The 20,887-nt window shown below is 46.7% G+C and overlaps 4 protein-coding genes across 7 annotated transcripts; 2 read left to right on the top strand and 2 right to left on the bottom strand.

Moving 5' to 3' along the window:
* Nucleotides 1–129: 129 nt before the first annotated feature.
* Nucleotides 130–5,513, bottom strand: mettl13 (methyltransferase 13, eEF1A lysine and N-terminal methyltransferase). Its single transcript, XM_068593043.1, has 9 exons — nt 5,287–5,513; nt 3,877–4,149; nt 2,837–3,305; nt 2,499–2,698; nt 2,227–2,410; nt 1,394–1,546; nt 1,089–1,301; nt 873–1,004; nt 130–649 (listed from the first exon to the last, which is right to left on the bottom strand). The coding sequence occupies exons 1-9, from the start codon at nt 5,437–5,439 to the stop codon at nt 342–344; spliced, it is 2,085 nt and encodes a 694-aa protein (XP_068449144.1). The 5' UTR covers nt 5,440–5,513; the 3' UTR covers nt 130–341.
* Nucleotides 5,514–5,700: 187 nt separating this feature from the next.
* Nucleotides 5,701–7,364, top strand: itpa (inosine triphosphatase (nucleoside triphosphate pyrophosphatase)). The gene is made up of 8 exons (XM_068593031.1): nt 5,701–5,772; nt 6,022–6,079; nt 6,158–6,222; nt 6,367–6,440; nt 6,521–6,552; nt 6,641–6,753; nt 6,851–6,927; nt 7,053–7,364. The coding sequence occupies exons 1-8, from the start codon at nt 5,710–5,712 to the stop codon at nt 7,186–7,188; spliced, it is 618 nt and encodes a 205-aa protein (XP_068449132.1). The 5' UTR covers nt 5,701–5,709; the 3' UTR covers nt 7,189–7,364.
* Nucleotides 7,365–9,452: 2,088 nt separating this feature from the next.
* rangrf (RAN guanine nucleotide release factor) lies at nt 9,453–10,458 on the bottom strand. The gene has a single exon (XM_068593017.1). The coding sequence runs from the start codon at nt 10,243–10,245 to the stop codon at nt 9,664–9,666; it is 582 nt and encodes a 193-aa protein (XP_068449118.1). The 5' UTR covers nt 10,246–10,458; the 3' UTR covers nt 9,453–9,663.
* Nucleotides 10,459–11,109: 651 nt separating this feature from the next.
* Nucleotides 11,110–19,028, top strand: vamp4 (vesicle-associated membrane protein 4). 4 transcript variants are annotated; one of them, XM_068593114.1, is made up of 10 exons: nt 11,110–11,329; nt 12,053–12,220; nt 12,478–12,619; nt 12,952–13,053; nt 14,465–14,511; nt 14,657–14,707; nt 16,476–16,576; nt 17,883–17,962; nt 18,065–18,116; nt 18,189–19,028. In XM_068593114.1, exons 4-10 carry the CDS (start codon nt 12,988–12,990, stop codon nt 18,212–18,214), a joined length of 423 nt encoding a protein of 140 aa, XP_068449215.1. In that variant the 5' UTR covers nt 11,110–11,329; nt 12,053–12,220; nt 12,478–12,619; nt 12,952–12,987; the 3' UTR covers nt 18,215–19,028. The 4 variants fall into 4 exon arrangements, with proteins under 4 accessions (XP_068449215.1, XP_068449213.1, XP_068449214.1 ...); XM_068593112.1 differs by lacking the exon at nt 12,478–12,619; XM_068593113.1 differs by lacking the exons at nt 12,053–12,220; nt 12,478–12,619.
* The last annotated feature ends 1,859 nt before the right edge of the window (nt 19,029–20,887 follow it).

Raw genomic sequence — 20,887 nt, forward strand, 5'->3', positions numbered from 1 at the left:
GTGTCAGGCACCCAACAGCTATTTAAAATCCCACGCATCCAGTGAGTGAAGGGGGGCAACACTGCAACTGGAACCAGAGAGTAAACATTCATACTGTAAATACCACTGCTGCATTATTTTGGGCATATGAGAGGGAGTGGAAGCAAGTAAAAGAGAAACCGAAGGGTACATTTAATGCAAGTTCAACTATCTAAACAGCACTGGCAATTATGTTTCCCCACTACATTCAGATCCAAAAATGTCCTTTACTTGTGTTATATATGATACTTTTTCTGATATCGTACTGAATGTCTCTCTCATATTTCAGCGTCAACTCCCCTCTGGTTCGCAAAAACAAACTTTTACTCCACTTTCAGGTCCTTTAACAGCTCTGCGACGTCTATGTGCGCTTGTCTGTTGGTTCCAGTCCCGTCGGAGCGCAGCAGCAGCGCGCCCTGCAGACTTTTGCCCGCCCGGTTCAGGGACGAGAGGAGGATGCGCGCAGCGGCGTCCGACGTCCCGTCGTCCGCTCCGCGAGAGCACAGCAGCACCTCGTTGACCTCCCCTTCCACCTTCCTGGAGAGGATGGTGGGGAACTCGGCGGCCACACGCTCGCGCACGCTTTTCCTCAAGGCCGAGTCTCGACACACGAGGTTCAGGATGAAGATGCCTGCGGGGACGAGACAGAAGGGAACGTGGTGAAAACATGTTGTTTCTACAGAAGAGCTGCAAGGTTCAAGACAAATCAAACACTGGAGATCACAGGTTTAAATCCTGGCTTTCAAAAAAGGAAAAAACTCCAGGACAGACTTTGATGAGTCAAAATTGAGATTAATAATTGAAATCAGGGTGCAATCTTTTCACCAGAGAAATAACATGTGTGAATCCCGTACCTCTGGGAGTGAGCAGTCGGTGGACTTTCTGCAGGATGGAGGTTTCCACGAAGGCAGCCGGGGGACAGCTCATACCCACGGTACTGTCCTTGTTGTCCACGTCGAACATGACGGCGTCGAACAAACGATCGCCTGCGGATGGAAAAGAAATAGCGCGTCACTTCCCGGTTGGCGTCTCCGTCGGTGTGGCTTCCACTTTCCATCCTTTAAACCGACCTCCTCTCTCCAGCGCGCAGATGCGTTCGAGGCCGTCTCCGAGAGTGACGGTCAGACGCTCGTCCGGTCTGAACTCGAACCATTCCTTCGCCACTCGCATCACGACGGGGTCGAGTTCCACCACCTCGACGGTGACGTCAGGCACGAAGTCGCGGAGGAACTGAGGCAGGCCTCCGCCGCCGAGCCCCACCAGGAGCACCGACACCGGGACGCCTGAGAGAGGCGAGACGGAGGGGATGAAGACTTGAAAAATCACAGGTGACGCTCGGCATTTTCCCGATTGTAGGAAACCGGTTTGAACTGACCTTTGTTCTCCGGCGTGCCCACGCCGAGCGCGGCGAGGCCGGCCACCATGACCTCATGGTGAGCGCAGCAGAGGAAGCCGCTGTCCACGGACAAGGAGGCGGAGGATGCTGCTGGCTTGACCTTCTTTTTGTTTCTCTTCTTGTGACTCGATGCTGCAGGAAACACAAATATTCAGACGTTGCATTAAGACACAGCCACGTTTTCATCAATGAGTCAAGCTTCATGTGTGAGGCATCTTTCATAAAGGTTAACGCAGTTAAAGTAAAAATAAGATGGAACAAGTGTGAGCCGGGGAAACAGCAAAAGACAAAAGAGAGTGGATAATTTGAGAGCAATAAAATTATAAAAAATGTAGTAAAACGGAAGTAAAAGTTATAATTAAAGATTTTAAGATAAAAAATAGATTTATAAAATCAAATACAAAAATACAACTTAGTGTGATAAATAAAATAACTTGCATAAAATAAAATTAGTGATAAATAAAACAACATTTTCAACTTAAATACAATAAAATAAAGTAAAAAAGATTTTAATTTAAAAATATATATTAATAGGTAGTTTTTACAGTTAAAGATATAATATTATATTATATATTGTGTATTAAATCATCGTTTCTGATATTATTGTACTATATACAGTTAATTTTAAATCATTAGATCAATGAAAATGACAATGACAATCAATGACAAATTTTGACAAAATGTCCCAAATTCATTTTTTTTGTCCGTTCCCTAACTGCTTTAGCCGCGACTAATTTATATTATTCATCATAAAGAAAAAAAATTAGAGCATAACAAATCACTGTGAACGATGAAAAACAGCTGACCGCTACCTGAAGGGACGAGGCGGCTCTCCGATTGGACCAGTGAGGCGTTGGAGAGGAAAACGAGTCTCCGGTACAGCTCGCCGTCTTCTCCTTTGACGTTCTCCACGCAGTACTCGCCGCTCAGCTCGCTCACGCCCCTGCTGACCTCCTCCCGCCAGCCCAGGTCGCCTCCGACCGACAGAAACGGCACCTGAGTAAGTGACATGAGTGACGGGGGGAGGCTCGAGTGAACGCGCTCGCTCACGTCTGCGACACTTTGCAAAAATGCGTGTGTTCACCTGCTGGTTGGCCGGCATGCCCGGCGGCGCCAGGTCCATCACCATCGGCGAGAGCTCCGACTGGACGGCCTGCATGTCCGAGTACTCCTGGTTCCGGTGCATCGCCGCGATGACCAGGCGCCGGAAGTTAGCGCTGGCCGCTAGCTGCCTGCGCCCCTCGGCGGAGCTGTACTGCCAGGCCGTCTCGCTGCCTTGAGGCACTGAGCAGGGGGACGAGTACAAAGGGGGGGAAGAAGAAGAAGAAGAAGAAGAAGAAGAAGAAGAAGAAGAAGAAGAAGAAGAAGTGAACACGACTCACAAAAAGAGGCGTATGAACGTGACGCGAGAGGAGAGCTCACCGATAAAAATAGCAAACTGGTTGGATCTGGGCACTTTGGCCCCCGGGGGACAGTCCTGCACCGTGAGCGTGTATCTGGGGAGGCCGGTCTCGGCGCGGCAGAGGGTGAGCGAGAGGTTCGAGCCGGCGTCCGTCGTCGTGCGGAGCCTCTTCTTCAACACGCCGTACGCCTGGCGCTCGCGCACGGCCGCCAGCAGGTCCGCCGCGCGCGCCAGGCGCACCGGCGCGCCGTCCTCCCCGAGACACATCTCCAGGATGGGCGCGGGCATCGGCTGGCGGAACTTGGTGCAGACCAGCACGAAGACGGGCAGGGCGAAGGAGTCCTCCTCTTTGCCGCTCTCCTCCTGCAGGCAGTGGAGCCTCACGGCCCAGCCCAGCTGGACAAAGTGCTCCACGGCGAGCTGGACCACGCTCTCCTGCGCCAGCGTCACGCAGACGTAGCGGCCGCCGACGCTCAGCACGCGGCCCACCTGCAGCAACGCAACAACACAGCTGCTTGTGTTTTGTTTTTTTACAGTACTTCATTATTGTCCTACAAACCCTCTTTTTTGTATTCATGTTTCATGTTAAATTTTTTTAAATTAATACAAATTTAAGTGACACAAAAATAGAGAGAATGTTTAGGTTTCACGGCTCAAAATGAGCTCTGTGTTGGACGAGTGAGATGGAAGTGAGGGAAAGAGAGATGAGCAATAAAATGTTTTTTTAATAAAACAGAAGTAAAATAGATTCATGAAATTAAATACAAAAATACGACTTAATGTGTGATAAATAAAATAACTTAGATACAATAAAATAAGTGATAAATAAAATAAAACTTCAATATAATCACATTTTCACTTTCACATTTTAACTCCAATAAAATAATTTAAAAAAAAGAAGAATATAATTTAAAAAAAATGTAATAATCATATAATATGATACATTGTGTATTAAATCAAACAGGATTTTCTATGGGTTGAATTGCTTGTAATTAAGAACACGGCTGTTATAAAACATATGGTCCGTGCACAGCGCACCCTGACCCCGCTGCTCTCTCACCTCAGCGAGCATGCCTCTGGCCAGAGCCCCCTCCTCTTCTGATGCCATGGCGTCCAGCGTGCCCTTGTCCAGCGCCGCCTGGTAGCTGGCGTCCTCGTAGGGAGTTTGCGTGGCGTCCACCTGCTGGAAGGTCAGGCCCGGCCGGCGCTCGGCGTTCCTCTGGTTCATGTGCGTCACCACCGTCTCGCTGATGTCGATGTTGGTCAGGTGTTTGTAGCCGACGTCGTACATCTGCTCGCTCAGCTCAGAGTTGCCACAGCCGACCACCAACACCTGGACAAGAGAAACGCAAAACGCTGTTGACTCAGCAGTTGTTGTCGTTTGCAGTGGTGGAAAGTAAGTAACCAGACTTCCTCAGGTTTTGAGGGAACTCATGCTTGTTCATGCTGACCTCTGCTACGTCCATGTGAATGGCCTTGAGCTTTTACTGTACAGTTTTGGAGAAAAGTGACTTCAAAGTCAACTTTAATGACATAATGATATTCATAATGTCACAATTTCCAATATTCAAACTGCGATGAAAACAGATCCTTACATTTGTAAAGTAAACGTCCAATGCAGTCTTGTTCAAGCTGACCTCTGCTGTAAACATGTGTATGGCCATGAGATTTTACTGTACAGTTTTGGAGAAAAGTGACTTCAAAGTCAGTTTGGGCTCTCTGGTATGTAATAATGATATTCATAGCTTTATTATTACCAATATTCAAAAGCTATAAAAACAGATCCTTAAATTTGTAAAGTGATATTACAACGCAGTCTTGTTCAGGCTGACCTCTGCTATGTCCACGTACATGGCCATGATATTTTACTGTACAGTTTTGGAAAAAAGTGACTTTAAAGTCAGCTTACATGTAATAATGATATTCATAACTTCACAATTTCCAATATTCAAACGGCTATAAAAATAGATCCTTAAATTTGTAAAGTAAACTTACAATGCAGTCTTGTTCATGCTGACCTCTGCTATGTCCATGTGTATGGCTTTGAGATTTTACTGTACAGTTTTGGAGAAAAGTGACTTCAAAGTCAGCGTGGGCTCTCTGGACTTTTGCGCTTTCTCCTGGGAAAGATGAACCAGTGCAGCTGTTCAGAGGGAAAACAGAGGTTAGAGTCTTTCTCCAGACTGCGTTGTACTTTTAATTTACACGTTTAATGATATGCTGTTTGAATATGGATATCATCATTTCATTTGAGCTTTTGAGCTCAGCTTCTCTGCGCTGCTTAACGCCCCCGTACTGTAACACCTTGAATAGAGGTGCATTCAGAATTGCAATTGAGGCTCACTTGGTGGATGTGGGCTCACGTGACCGCAGTTGAACCCAAACTGTTTCATGCTGTTGATACATGTGACTCTTCTTCATCGCTACCGAATACTAGCTGGCACGTTGGGTCTCGCTGTAGTTGTCTCACCTTATCTTGGACCTTGATGTATTTGTGCAGCACGCCGCAGAGTTTGTTGTAGTCTCCGTACCATTCAAAAGCCTTCTCTCCGCGCTTCTTAAAAAACCTCTCCCAATATTCTGCGGAGCTGAACTCCTCGGCTGTGCGAGGTAAAAGACTCATTGTCGGCCGCAGCGTGGTTGCAGTAACTCCAAAAGACGTGTCAGTTCACCGCGAAAGAGTCTGTTGACAGCAATTTGTCCACATGGCACTGAGTTTTCCGCTCGGACGACATTGCTGGTGGCACCGCCCGCTGATTGGTGGGTTTCTCTAAAGGGCGGGGCTACACACGGCCCGGTGATTCGCTGAGGCTTTCGGCGCTGATTTTATTGGTCGTTGCTGAGCCGGAAGTGTTTGGGTCCGCCGTTGTTAGTCCGCCGGGTATCATTCAACATGGCGGTGCCTGCTGGGAGGTCTGTGGTCTTCGTGACTGGAAACGCGAAAAAACTTGAAGAAGTGAGAATTAAACGTTTCATATCTGAGACCGACAGTTGTGCTGTCCTGATATACTTCAATACTTCTGCTCATTTAACCGTTTCAAACCGGATATCTTGAATAATTATTGCCTTGATACTGTTCCAGACTATGCCAGATAAATATAGACTGTCAGTATGAGCTGTAATTTAATACAGAAGACATTCCTGGTTTCATTTTTCATGCCAGATTAACTCTTTTTTTCTTTTTTCTTTCCATCGCATCTCTCAGGTCATTCAGATCCTGGGGGACAGGTTTCCATATAAACTAGTGTCCAAAAAGATTGACTGTAAGTATCAAAGTAGAAACCACCATTAGATTAAATATATCATGACGTCATCGCTCACCTAAATATCTCTTCATCCAGTGCCTGAATACCAAGGGGAGCCAGATGAGATTTCCATACAGAAGTGTAAGGAAGCTGCACGGCAGGTACAATAACTACACTACTGTGTGTGTGTGTGTGTGTGTGTGTGTGTGTGTGTGTGTGTGTGTGTGTGTGTGTGTGTGTGTGTGTGAGAGAGAGAGCGAGAGCATGTTGAAGGATTAAAACTGATGTTTGTGTTTCACCCTCAGATTGACGGGCCAGTCATCGTGGAGGACACCTGTCTGTGTTTCAAGGCTCTGGGAGGCCTGCCCGGTCCTTACATGTTAGTATATTAACGTCTAAAAGTATCTTTTAATAGTGGGAATGAATACTTATTCATGCAATTTAACTTTGTTTCTGCAGAAAGTGGTTCCTAGATAAACTCCAGCCAGAAGGTAATGGTGAAAACTCAGCCGAGGTGTTTTAACAGAGACGTTTAAAGCAAATCCGGCCTCTCTGATTGAGAGATTTATTCCATTGCAGGCTTGTACAAACTCCTCGCTGGGTTTGAAGATAAATCAGCGTGGGCTCTCTGCACTTTTGCTTTCTCTCCTGGGAAAGATGAACCAGTGCAGCTGTTCAGAGGGAAAACAGAGGTTAGAGTCTTTCTCCAGCTGCAAAAGTGTTTTTGTGCGTGTGTGATTTCATTTTTGTCATAGTAATCTATTCACGCTCTCCTCGCGGTATTTTAAGGGACACATTGTGGAACCCAGGGGACCTCGAGACTTTGGATGGGATCCCTGTTTCCAGCCAGAGGGATATGAAAAAACGTAAGCAAAAGACTGCACGGACTGTCCTGTTCACACCACAAGGTGGAGCCAGAGGTCCACGCACTTTACTCTGTTTAGAAAGGAGTTGAGCGCACTGACTTGTACTACTTCCCTCTCATCTGCAGCTACGCTGAACTGCCCAAAGAGGTGAAGAACACCATCTCTCACCGCTACCGGGCGCTCGCCGCCATGTCTGAGCACTTCTGTCAAACCAACAACACCTCTCCGCAGAGCAAGAAGAAGAAGAAGCAGGAGGACTGAAGAGTCATTTTAATGCCAAATGCATCAATCCTGTAAATGAGTCGGTGCGGAGGATTATGAAGACATGTTTTACAGAATCGTATGACGGATATGTGATCACAATGGATACTTCTATAATCTGTGGTTGAAAATGTGCTGCATGATATCTTTTTTGAATGAACCTATTTTTCAACAAACTCCTTGTAGGTTTCCTTTTTTTATTTCTCTGCTACATGAAAGATAAAGGACTGACATACGGATGAGGGTGAAGCGGATACAGGTTACAATGTATAACAGGATGTACTGTGTGTGCATAAATATATATATATATATATATATATATATATATATATATATATATATATATATATATATATATATACAGGAGGATCCTGGAGCATTGTTGACTCTTGAGTTTTGGCTTCCACAGACTGCCAGAGGTAAGACTTGGAGAAGAGCGTAAATCACAGTGCTCGTGATGAGAGCAGCAGACAGGGAGGATGTTCAGGCTGCAGTCCAGAGTGTGCAGGGGGGGTACAAACACAACAGAGATAGCAGGGGAGTCTGGGTAATAAATGACCCTGGAACTAGAAGTCTCTGAGCAGGAACTATGCACACACCTGTGACTGATGTCTCCCAGGTGAACTGAGAATAGACGCGCATTCCGAACAAGACAGTAGAAACTCTGCATGTTAATGTCAGCACTACGTGTGTGTTTTCTCACATATTTCATACTTTCAACACAGATTCAATGGCACATGAAGCTGTAAAAGCATCTGATTTATTGCTGTGGCACGTCCGCTCTTGACCATTAACATCCATGATGGAGCTTATACCATTTGTATTCATGTTAATCTGATTTATTTGCTTTTACTTCCTCTGTGCTCATGTCCTTTGGCTTTCTACATCTATAAATCTTTATCTATCTATATATCTGTCTTTATTCTCGTGTATCTGACATTTTTTGTTTATTTAGTGAAGCACTTGGTTACATTAAGAAAAATACTATATGAATACAATTATATTCCACATGCCCCAACTTAAACTATCATGAATATAAATGTCTATTTTATTATGACTCAAGAATAGTTAAGACACAATATGACATTGCTAAATGATGAAATAAAACACTATAGTTGTAATAATCATCCAGTATTCTGGCTGTAATGGGCCGTTTTCAGGGCCTGGAAAACGCTCGGTGTCCTTCACGCCTCACTAGCCGTGTCCTGGCGTGACCTGGAAGTCAGGGGGGCTGGTCCAAAACCCTCTGGTGTGAGAGGCAGAAATCTGTTCCAACAACAGCATGTTTACCAGGTGGAGGCGTTTCCGTTGTGTTGCTGTGGATGTTGCGGTCGATGAAGGAATGTGCTGCACACTGGTACCACCGACAGGAGAGGATGCCAGACTTTACGAGATCTTAATCCCTCACCAGGACGAGACGGCTTTCATGTGGCTTTGGACTTGTCGGTCCTCTCGTTTTTGATATTCAAGATGTACCTGAAGTCCCTCGCTGTGAGGAGCTTTTATTCAACAAGCAGACTCAAGTTTTCCCTCAAATAACAGTCGCACGTAAATGAGGAAAAGTCTTCAAAGCGACAGTTAATGAGGGTCAGTTTCCATTCCCTAAATTTCACCAAACTCACCCTGAACTGAATGAAGTCGTTCCAAAAAACTTTTTTTTTTAAAGAATTCAGGCTAATGAATTATTCCACCATGAGGCCACGGCCATTAAGGATGGAAACAGTTGACCTAATACGTCTTCCTGCTGGGACCGTCTCTCTCAATTTTCACTGCTTACGACCAAACCCCGGTCCGTCCGAGGACACAGTGCAGATGAACCGCTGCAGAGGGAGTTTATGTGTGGAAACGAGGCTCATCTATAACCTGACTAGATTTAGCCACTACTTGTGTGATTTCTTTTACTGCCATACTGTAAAAATATATATATAAATATGGAGGTTTGAGCGGAGTAGCACAAGCTGGCTGAATATTTAAGGGCCTTGTTTATGCATTACCCGGAGGGCCTGCTCTCCAGATGTTTTTATCCAAGAATAAAAATCACGCTGGTAAGGATGGTGGAGGTATTTTTGGAGCTCTTGGGTGAGTGGGAGATGAGGAAACTCGGAGGGAAATGTGCACGGCGGTGACATTCTGTCTCAAACCCTCCGATTTCACTCTCACATTAATGTGATAAGAGAGTTGCGGTATATGTCTTCACGGTACAGTCAGATTTCAGAGCATATTGAAGCAACAATTGCACGTCAAAATGAGGATATGATCAAACATTTTCCATCCGACACTTTTATTACGATAAGTGTTTGGTCATCAATTCATTTTGAGATGTCAGAAAAACGTCCAACGACATGTGTGTCATGGGAGGAGCGACGGGGAACATCCACTGGAAGGAACTTTCAGGTTGGGAGTCAAAGCCTGCTGGGGGCCCTAGAAACAACACAGTCCTAATACGTTTTCTAAATCAGGGCCCCAGTAGTTGTTCTAGCCAAACAGCCCGGGGTTGTGCAGAGTCAGAGTCTGCAACAAGCGCCGGAAGTCCTGCACGGTCCAGGGGTCCCTGTGCGTCTCCCCCGAGGCCGCGCTGCTGCTCTCGGGGCTGATCCTCTGCGGGTCGTTGAAGGACACCAGGACTTCCGTGGAGAACTGCGGCAGGCGGAACACACCCAGGTGGAGGGTCACGGTGTTCCTCGCCTCCTCGTTAAACTTGGACACGCACTGCGTGCCGGTCAGCGTCCAGGCGGAGCCGCAGGCCGACAGGGACAGCTCGGACTCGGGCATGCGCACGACGCTGGTCACTTCAGACGCACCGGGCTCCGAAGCTTTGTTGCTGCCCGCGATGTCCTCAAAGTGATACCTGGCGGCGTCCGGGTCCGCCACGTGACGCTGGTACTCCACCAGCTCCACGATGAGGCTCTGGTCCGTGGCCTCGTGGGCGAACACCTCCTGGTTGTCCGGGATCTCCCTCAGCTCGCTGGCGTCTCTGGCGCCGCGGGGGAAGACGGCCGACAGCGCGCCGCCGAACAGGGGACGGGAATCGGCGACGTCGCCGACGGCGCTCTGCATCTCTCCGAAAAAGACCGGGGTTCGAGCTCCGGAGGACCAGCGACGAAAAAAAACAACACAAATGTGTTTGTTTTTAACCACCTGTAGTCACAGAAACACCCCCTCTGCTTTACAAGATGACAGTGAATCAGGAAAACACAATATTACACCCGTAAATGAAGCGTGATACACAAGTAGCTCAACCGCTAAATCGGGACTGTCTTCCGGTAAAAAGTTTTCTTCTTCTTCTACGTTGTAGCAGAGGCCCGCTCGCGCATGCGCACTGCCGCCAACTACAGCTGAGACAGACGTACCACATGTACCCTGAAACCGGAAGTGGTGAAATTATTATTATAAAAATATTGTAAAACTACCAACTTTCCTAGTTAATATTTTTATTATTATAACCACCCTCATTTTAACATGTAACATTATATATATATATATATATATATATATATATATATAATTTGCTTCAATTCAATGTAACATATATATTGCATATTCATATAATACATATAATATATATATAATGATAAATAAACAAATATAGTGTATATCTACAATATATATTAAAGCTATGAATTTGATTTTACAAACATTTAAAATGTAAAATATAAAAAGCAGTTACTAAATAGCTACCACGTGCATTCATTGTTATCTGAAATTAATTAGAGGTGAAGTAAAGAGCACATCTAAATACTCAACTACAGTTAAAAAAAGTAAAAAATAAAAAGACGAGGGTTCATTTGAATTTACATGTGTGCATTTATTCAGAGACACACTGAAAAAGGTGCATACTTCAAAAGGAATTGGTTCACCATGCTGTCAAACGTCTGCAGCGGTGCCTCTCCTCCTCCAGATGTTTGTGTTCACTTCCTGGTCAGCTGACCAGACAGAAGGGTAGACGAGCGCATCGCTAGCATCCATCATGACAATCCCATGACGCACCTGCAACCCAACCGCCGCGAGGCCAACTGAACACACACATACACACACACACACGTACACACATACACACACCTGGATTAATACCCGAGTCTCCAAGTTCTCCAGCACCGAACAACCGGACCTTTGTGCGTGTGAGGAAGGGAAAAAACATCAGGTAGCATCCTTAGCTTAGCCTAGCCTAGCTTGCTAGCTAAACCTAGAGACTAGCTACATTTGGCAACTAACTCGCGTGTGTTTGCGTTCATATTGCTCCACTGTCGCTTACATTATTCCGGTACGGTGACGTAATAGTTAAAGTGTCGCAGACACGCGACACTGACGTAATTAAACGTGTGCTAACGAGCCATTAGCCCGGATACAAGTGGCCAAACGGCTGAGATGTAGCCGGTTAATCGGGATCTAATCGGGGTCGTCCCAGGGTCCTATGTTCCTTTGGACACGTGTGTCTCTTGATGTGAACCAACAATTCAACATTCAAATGCAGTTTTAATAGATTGTTCCATGTTGAGAGGATATTGTCTTGAGCTGAAGGGACGGAGGACTCTTAGTCGCTCTTCGTGAGAGCAGCTCCGGCTCCTTTAAGGAGTCCTGGTTTGCTCCTTAATGCCATTACAATTGGGGTAAAAATAGCTGACTTCTTCCTCTCCAGGAGGATAACACATTGCAGTGCATGTATTGTGGTCGTTACTTATCTACTGGCTAGTAGGCCCTTAGTATGCAATTAATGCAAAATCACCAGTTTATGGATTCCAGCTTTAAAAAATCCTCTCTTTAAAAATTAAAAAAAAGTCCTTCTGCAACCTAACATGACAGAGTTGGCTTCTCTCTCTCTCTCTTTTTTTTCTTTCTGTGTGTCTTCTCGCTGTCGCTGCTTCAGAGCGAGCCCTGTCCGCCTGCTTCTCTTCACCTCTGTTTACCGGAAAGTTCCTCTCTTCTATCGGCTGCCGAACGGCCTTTTTCCTCCCTTCTCCGTATCGCTGTGCCGGAAAAGGACGCTGCTGAGAAACAGCCACAGTGAGACAGTCAGACTGACCTGGATTCAATGGTATAAGTTGGATTGGGAGACGTGGTGTGTGTCTGTGTGTGTGTTTCCTCCCCCTGGTAGTTGTAGACGGGCCTTCGTACATTGTAAGCGAGGCACCGTTGTGTTTGGTTGCAAGAGATGTTTGGAACAAGTAGTAGCACCTAGACACACACACACACACACTCGAGGGGGCGTAATTGGAAGAACGGCATGTTTTCCACATCCGATGTCGGTTGGAAGTTTCCACACAAATCAATGACGGCGTTTCCTTTTCGTAGCTCGCGACACTCGATGCCTGCTCGCGCCAGGAATATGAGGAATCAAGACCTCCTGAATAGGAATAATAGGAAAAGCAGAGGGGTGTTACATCACAGACAGCTGGGATCATGGAAGAACTGCTTTTCTTAACATGTTGCAGAGGTAAACACTAGATCGCAGGGGAAATTAATGAAACCAATTCTCATTAACGCAATTATTGATGAGCGAGGGTCGTTGTTCAAACACCTCATGCTAAACTGGTTGTGATTGAACATCAAATCCTTCACTCCTGACGCCAAAATAGAATATTACGCTCATCTAGCAGGCCGCCATGTCTCGTGTGAAACACTCATGAGCAGCAGGACCATTGTTGTTGACTCGCCCACATCATGATCTCTCTCTCTCTCTCTCTCTCTCTCTCTCTCTCTCTCTCTATCTCTCTCTCTCTCTCTCTCTCTCTCTCTCCCCCCCCCCCTTCCCTTCCTGTCCCACAGAGGGAGCCGGATCAGGAGGAGCAGCCTGAAGACAACATGCCCCCCAAGTTCAAACGGCACCTCAATGACGACGAGGTCACGGGATCCTTTCGCAGCGAGAGGGTGAGAGATGGAGGAAGGTTCTGGCTCATCGCCATCATCTAGAAGTCAAAGGAGAGGGAGGGAGGGGACGCACACAGAATGCATTATGGAGAAATGACCACAGATTTAGAAGTTGACACAGTCCGTGTGCTGTATTCATATCTTGAGGTAACTCTCGTCTCGCTGCGGTTGTAGATTGCAGACTGTCGTTCCTTCAGCTGTGCAGTATTTAAAACGCAGCTCATTGCTTCGTGTGTATTCCTCCGTCGCATCTCCTGCGGTCTCAAACACACTCGGGCAGCACACCTGTGTCTACTTACGGCCTGATTGTGTGACGTGACCCGTCACCAACATGTCAGCTGCCCCCCACGCGGCGGCGGCAGCGCAGCATGCTAACACACAAAATATATAAATGGGTCTTTTTCAATATGTGCATCCACAAAAACATCCATGTTGGCTGCAAAAAAAAAAGTGAAACAGTCAAAAACAGATGTCGGTAGAAGACTTTAAGATGATGATTCAATTAGTATTTGTGGAAAAGTGAATGATGGAGGAGGTGAAGTGAAGAAACTCCTGGAGCCAAATGTCTGGTTCTCATCAAAGAACCCCTCCCCCCCTCTCTCTCCTCCACCACCTTCCCCGTCCTCCCCCTGACTCTTGACTCTACTCAGTCCTCTGTTTCTCTGTGAAATCCTCTCTGCTATTGTGTTGAAGCAGCGGGATCAAAGCAAAGCTTACGGGGGAGTTCTTGCTTCACAGGTCGCCCTCCAATAATAACTACCAGGGAAAAGAAAGACGTGCAGGAGGAGAGCGTTAGTGCCTCGGCCCTGTAAAGTTCTTTACCATCATATGGCCGGCATTCCCCCGGCTTCTTCTGCAGATGACAGTGCGTTAAATATTCTCAGCCAGTGGGTTTCTTTCTCTTTGCTCTCTGCAAGGGGTCCTAATTGGTCAAATAGAATATTTTAATCCAAACTATGTCATTCACGCTGCTCCTGAACTGACGGACCAACGCACTGAATGGACGCAGCATGTCACACAGGCCGCTGTCTCCGCATGTTAAACCCATCAGCGGGTTTCAGACCGTCAGAGATCATTTACCTCGAGATCACGGAAAACCTGTGTTTCTCAGAGTTGGATGCCCGAGGAGTTTTATAGCGCACGCGAGTCTTTTATTTAGGATTTTGGGAAAGCAAGCGGAGCATCAACAGCCTTTATTTATGTTAGTAAGTCGTCGTAGCGGCAGCGTGAAAAGACTTGGAAGCCCCTGGAGGTCAGTTTCATATCTCGGTATCGGCTCCAGGAAAGCTCTCTGCTCGGATCAGACGCTCTCACGGCAGCTTGTTCCTCCAAACGAACCTGACCTCATTCAAATCATCATCCAGCACGTAAGACCTGACCCGTATCTGACCTCTGACCTTCTCTTGTGCAGAGGAACCTGCTGGAGGACGACTCCGACGAGGAGGAAGACTTCTTCCTGTGAGTTCATTTGAATTCTATCAGCGTGTAACCGATGGATCCGTTAGCACCTTTAACCTGGACGAAGCTCGTCACACTAACACATATTGTTCAATAAGTCGCTCCAGCTGAGTCACTCTGGCTTCATTTGTTCCTGTTTTTCCAGGCGAGGACCGTCGGGGCCCAGATTTGGACCTCAGAATGACAAATTCAAGCAGTGAGTACCAACACATTCCTCCAAAACAACTCGGAGCCAGAGCAGCGCCGCTGGCGGGGGTTTCGGCGTCGGCGTTGCGCAACTGCGGCCCGTCGTGTTTACAGCGGTGAGAGAGAGAGAGAGGCCGGACGCCGCGTGCAGCAGGTTGTTGTGTAACGTCCCCGAGACGCGCCCCCGGCCTGTTTCCACATTAAAACTCCAGTAAAGAGACGGCCGCAGAACAGAAGAGCTCGTTGTTGAGCTGTTTCTGCAGATCTGCACACTTGGACGCTTCTAGCATCGTCGTAGCGCCTGAAACCAGACGGGCGGCTCAGCGGTCGGTCACGGCGAACAAAACGCAACGCCGGCTCGTTAACCTGGCTCACTGGAGCCCTGTTGCTAGATATGACACATCAGCTTTTGGTCTATTTAAGACACATTTTAGACATGTTTTAGACATTATAGGCATATTTTAGGCATATTTTAGACACAGTAAGACATATTTTAGACATATCTTAGACATATTAGGAACATTTTAGGCACATATAAGACATAGTTTAGGCATATCTTAGACATATTTTAGACACATTTTAGACACATCTTAGACATATTTTAGACATTATAGACACATTTTAGACGATTGTAGGCATATTTTAGACATCTTAGACACATTTTAGACATATTAGATAACTTTCGGCATATCTTAGACATATTTTAGACATATCTTAGACCCATTTAGACATATTAGGCACATTTTAGACATATTTTAGGCATACTAGACATACTTTAGACTATATCTAAATGTGTTCTTTGTCCACCGTTCCCTCCCTCCCTTAAGAAGCTCTTAAGCCTCTTAACGCCTCCCACTCACAGGTGTTCACCTCATGAGCTCTCTTCAAGTTGCAATCTTGAAGATTTTAAATTTAAAATATATCGACAGTAGAGGATGGAGAAACAACTCTAGTGCAAATACATAAATAATGCAACGCTTTCATCAGAGTGCCAAAGGTTCAATCCCCCTTTGTGTGACCCTGGAGACGTCCACTCTGAGGGTTAAGGTGCCATCTTTACCCGGATCTCGTCTTTATTGTCAGGGGAAATTTGAATTGAGTCCTTTTTATTTTTTTACGCGGCGCTCAGGAATGTTTGCACACGGCTCCTCGCGCTCGTCCGCCTTGAACCTTTTTATTTAAGGTCAGCTTCTCACGGGCAGCTTCGTGTGCGCTTCACGACGCTTCGTCTCTACGTTTAACATTTGCTTTGTGTTTTGGTTCTGCACGGTTAATGTTACTCGTCTCTGACGCGCAATCAAGCCGAAGTCCAAGGCTGATAACTTCCTGCCGCTGCTCGTCTCAGACAATCAGTGTGATGGCGCTGGAACAAGTGACCGGTTGTTCTGGAAAGAAAAACATTCCTTTTGTCTTGCGGCTTCTTTACAAGCCTCTTTTATTTATTTACCACTTCTCTGCCTGATGTCCTCCCTCCAACTGAACCCGCGTCCCTTCAAAGCCTCAATAACAGGCCGGAGCGTAACCTCAGGTACCGTGACTAAAAAGCGAAGGAGCTGGGCATTATCCTGCAGATACCAAACAGGTGCGGGCGGATGAAAACCATCTGACGGGCCTTTTTATCGCCCGCCAGCTGGACCGGGCTTTCATATTGGAGAGAGGAGAGAGGAAATTGTTGGGAAGACAACGAGAGCTTTTGTTGCCGCAAAAGGAAACGAACCGACCGCACGACGAATCCAACCCGTTATGGTTTACGAGCGCCGCGTGTTGTTTTCCCTCAGGGTGCAGTCGCAGGTGGACGAGGTGATCGACGTGATGCAGGAGAACATCTCCAAGGTGATAGAGAGGGGCGAGCGGCTCGACGACCTGCAGGACAAGTCGGGTGAGTCGCAGCCGAGTGTCTCTCTGTGCGCCAGACATGTGCGTTTGTGTTGATTTACAAAGTCAAAGGAAGTTTGACACTGAACGTCACACTCATTTATTTTAGGCTGGAGTTTCCACAGGATGCTCACACATGGTTTTGCACACGGCTTTGTCCGTTTTTAAAAAGTTTTTTGGGGAGGTTTGAATCTGCATTTGAGATATTCCTTATGTGGAAATGTGAAGAAGAAGAAGAAGATGAAGAAGGATGCGTAGGAGGCGGCGAAAAGGAAGAAGGTGAAGGAGGGGAAAGAGGCGAAGAAGAAGAAGAAGGATGTGAAGAAGAAGGCGAAGAGGAGGAAGAAGAAGGCGAAGAAGAAGGATGCTAAGAGGAAGAAGGAGGCAAAGAAGATATAATTCGCTGTACATTTGGAGGCTTTGTCCAAAAGTCTGACGTCTTCAAAGATTGAACACTCACCCTTCTTTGACCTTTTAATAGTAAAATAGAATAGAAAACAAACCTTTACGATAAAACATGATAAACAAATAGAGTACGCTCAAACAGTCGTCTCATTAAAACGATCAACAAAGCTTCATCTTTAAATGCACACGGTACAAGTTAAAGATGCTAATGATGCGTCCAGGTTGAGTGGTTCACCAGCTGTGTGTGTGTGTGTGTGTGTGTGTGGAGGGGGGCTCGGCTTCACACACACACACACACACACTCACACTCACACACACACACACACACACACACACACACACACACTCGCCTCCTCCGTCCGCGTCCCCGTGAGATGAGACGGTGCGCAGCCTCGCCTCCGTCAGGTCGCCCGAAAAACAATGACGCACATCTGGAACACATCTGTGCCGTGTTTGCGTTGAACCTTTTTTTGTGTACACGCCGCGAGGTCTCGTGGGGCCTGCTGCGTGTGGCCGACAGCGTGTCTCTGCAGCACGTGTGTGTGTGTGTGTGTGTGTGTGTGCAGTAAAACTCCTGCAGGTCAACAAGCGGCTCCTGGAGGAGCTTCAGGTCGAGGAGCCGCCACCTTCCCGTTAACGGAGCTAAACATCGAGCTGCTCCACCACGAAGCCGCCGCGGTCGTTTTTGGTTTTAGAGGAAACGTGTTTTCAATCCGACGAGTTGTTGTTCCCGAAGCGTCCGTGGGAGTGATCTCACCGGCGGAGCGACGGGCAGTTACACAACACACACGGAGCCAGGCTCCTCTGAGTCACCTCGCCGGCTTCACGAGGACAAAACAATAAGCAGGTTTCACGTTGGCGATTAACAGATCTTCTTCTTCTTCTTCTTCTTCTTCTTCCCACAGAGAGCCTCTCGGATAACGCGTCGGCCTTCAGTAGCCGAGCCAAACAGCTGCACAGGAGGATGTGGTGGAGAGACATGAAGGTGTGTGTGTCTGTGTGTGAGACAACTTTATTGTGTCTCTTTTATCCGCTCGCAGTCAGAGGGATCCGCGTGTCATGAAGGAATGTGTTGTTTCTTCCACAGATGAAGATGATTATCGCCTTGATCGTCGTTGCCCTCCTGCTCATCATCATCAGTGAGTCGCACACACACACAAATAAACAAACTAAGTGACAAAAACTTGAAATATTCCTCTTCTCTCTTTCAGTTCCAGTGATCCTGCGATATCGCTAGTGTCCGACGAGAAGGATCTTTCTCTCTCTCTCCTCTTCTTTGCACAGTCCTCTCCAGCTAGGGGGCGCCAGCCTCCATGTCACCCCTCAAAGCGTCCAGGCCTCCCCTCAACCCTCAGTGCAGACCTCATCATTCATTCGGACACATATCAACAGGTGTAACAGGGAAACTCTTGTACATTAGGTGTGTGGATAGGCGTCTGTGGCCAACAGCCTCTGTTAGTTTAGCTGGTCTGAATCTGCTGCAGCAGCCTCGTATATAAAGGAGGGGGGGGGCTTTTAATATTTAGCGAATGCCCCTCAGACGTCTAACAGAGTACAGGGAAACCCATGAGCACATTGCACCGTCCGAGTATCAAAAAGTGCGGCTTCTTTTAATCACATCTGGCAGGAAAAGAGATTTTGTTGTTCCCTCATCAGTGCAGGATCATAAATCACCTCCTCCCCCCCGACACTGTTTCCATCTGCCTCCTTGTAGCTCGTACTGTACAGCAGGGGCCAAAACACCCCCAAAAAACACCACCCGGTGTTCCTCCTCCTCCCTCGCTCCGTCGGCAGAGACGCTCCTAAACGTCTCGCTGTGAATCTTAAACGTAGGTGTCTTTGTGTTCTGGATTAATTAACTGTGTAAAATACTTCTCTCTATACACTGTCACCTTTATGTTGATTTGTTTTTCTTTGACGTAATTTATTTTAGCTGTAAATATCATATAATGATGTACAATACTCTGGCATTGCATAAGAAGACTGTGATATACTGATACTACTTTTTTTTTTTTTGGTTGTTGCTCTGGAATAAAGTGATTTTAAAACGGCTCCCGTGTGGTTTCACTCAGGAGCAATCGGAGGAAAAGTTTGGTTGACGGAAAGACGGACGATGGAAACGCCATCCAGTCGCTCTTAACCGCTTTCTAAATCCTTGTCTTTTTCCTTTTTGATCTCCTCTTTGCCTTTTTTTTCCTGGTCGCTGACTTCCCTGGCAGGGCGGAGTCCCCGGACGGCCCTTAAAAGCGTGAAGCGACTGGACGCCGTTGAAGCGGTGTCGTTCCGGCAGGCCGGCCGCCGTCGGACAACGGAGCCGGCTTCTGAAGGGAGCAGCCGTCTTTCAACCCCGTTGATCTACGGCAGATGGTGCGGATGGCGGCCATATTTCAGCTTTAAAAGATGGAGACCAGAGGGAGCGTTTCGCCCCGTGCGCTGGTTTCGAAGCTGCGATGAGAGAAGGAGGCATGAAGCGTTGACTTTCATGAGAAAACTTCACAAAGACGGAGAAACAAACCACATGCAGGTTTATCACTTCGAGTCCTCTGCGTGCATTTAATGAGCAGTGACCTTTCTTAACCCCGCCACCTTCTGTCTGCAGCCAATCAGGGAGCAGCTCTGGGATCAGAGCCACTTAAACCCAGCTGGCATCAATCTCCCCTGTAATTGGAAGTTAAATGACCTTTTGACAAAAGATAGGAATCACACACACGCGCCCTCAAGTGGCACAATCTACCCAGAGTGTTGGTGTTAAGCTGATAGACAAGTTTAACATTTCCATCTTTGGACCAGACAAACACTCGCTCCCTCTTCTTAAAGAGCGCTTAACCCCTAAACCACTTTATATGTGTATTTAATTTAATGGCTTTAGGTCCAAATCTTTACATTTCAGTGCATAATATTATATTTCTACATATTCCCCCTCATATAAAAGCAATTAGCACACATTTAGCCAGCGCTACTGTTAATTGCAAGCATGCAGATATCTTCTATTCACCTTCTACGGTTCTTTAAAGAACAACAATCACAACTATAGTTCTTCCTCGCGCTCGTGTCAAAGGTTCTGTGGTGAAGTGGGTTCTCCGGTATGACACTTTACTGCATACTTGTGCGCGGGAGAACATTGAGAACGCTGCTGCGCTCTCTTCCCGCTGGAGACGACGCGCCCGCGCTGGCAGCACAGCGTGTTATTGGACTCGGCACTGGATGACTTCAGATGCCGGGCATAGCAGCGGTTATTTGAATCATGGTGAAGTTTTTTAACCTGAGAGAGGGAAGTGGACACACACACACACACACACACACCGACACACACACACACACACACAGTGGAGAATACGTTTCCGAAAACAATGTTCATGTGTTCAAACACTCCTCCTCACTCCTCCCACTTTGCCGGGAGCTTCTGTCTTCACTCGTTCTCGCCTCTTTTTACGTTCCCACATGGTTTTACTCTCATCTTTTTCCTCCTTTTGATGATTTATTTCACTCCTTTGTGAAATGAAGGAGTGTCCCACCTCTTCGGTTTCTCATTCAGAAGATATTTCCTGTCAGAGGATGTGTTTTTTCTTTTTTTTTTTTCAAAAGGCACACTGAGCTGTACCTCATTCATCCACTCGCCCATCTGTCCGACCAATCAACGACCTCGACAACAACCACAGGCGACGGTCTCAGGTGCACCGCCTCCAGCCTGTAAACAAGCTCTGATGAGGCTGGCACCCATCTGAGAGGAAGTGTTTTTATCTAAAGAGTATGCACCCTTTAGAGTATGCACACTTCATAGTATGCACCCGTTACAGTATGCACCCTTTAGATAATGCACCCTTTATAGTATGCACTCTTTAGATAATGCACCCTTTAGAATATGCAGCCTTTATAGTATGCATCCATATATAGTATACACACTTTAGAT

Source organism: Clinocottus analis, unplaced genomic scaffold (genome assembly GCF_023055335.1).
Source record: "Clinocottus analis isolate CAN_PGR_092001 unplaced genomic scaffold, fCliAna1.0.p SCAF_28, whole genome shotgun sequence".
Taxonomy (NCBI): domain Eukaryota; kingdom Metazoa; phylum Chordata; class Actinopteri; order Perciformes; family Cottidae; genus Clinocottus; species Clinocottus analis.

Excerpts from the sequence above, each read along its gene's own strand:
- mettl13 (XM_068593043.1), bottom strand. The coding sequence starts at position 5,439 with ATGAGTCTTTTACCTCGCACAGCCGAGGAGTTCAGCTCCGCAGAATAT. Across the intron at positions 3,306-3,876 it reads CCAGAGGCATGCTCGCTGAG|GTGGGCCGCGTGCTGAGCGT; the intron begins GTGAGAGAGCAG and ends GCGTTGCTGCAG. Across the intron at positions 650-872 it reads CCGACTGCTCACTCCCAGAG|GCATCTTCATCCTGAACCTC; the intron begins GTACGGGATTCA and ends TCGTCCCCGCAG.
- itpa (XM_068593031.1), top strand. The coding sequence starts at position 5,710 with ATGGCGGTGCCTGCTGGGAGGTCTGTGGTCTTCGTGACTGGAAACGCG. Across the intron at positions 6,080-6,157 it reads AGTGTCCAAAAAGATTGACT|TGCCTGAATACCAAGGGGAG; the intron begins GTAAGTATCAAA and ends CTCTTCATCCAG. Across the intron at positions 6,223-6,366 it reads GTAAGGAAGCTGCACGGCAG|ATTGACGGGCCAGTCATCGT; the intron begins GTACAATAACTA and ends TTTCACCCTCAG.
- vamp4 (XM_068593112.1), top strand. Across the intron at positions 14,512-14,656 it reads GAGGAGGAAGACTTCTTCCT|GCGAGGACCGTCGGGGCCCA; the intron begins GTGAGTTCATTT and ends CTGTTTTTCCAG. Across the intron at positions 16,577-17,882 it reads CGACCTGCAGGACAAGTCGG|AGAGCCTCTCGGATAACGCG; the intron begins GTGAGTCGCAGC and ends TTCTTCCCACAG.
- rangrf (XM_068593017.1), bottom strand. The coding sequence starts at position 10,245 with ATGCAGAGCGCCGTCGGCGACGTCGCCGATTCCCGTCCCCTGTTCGGC.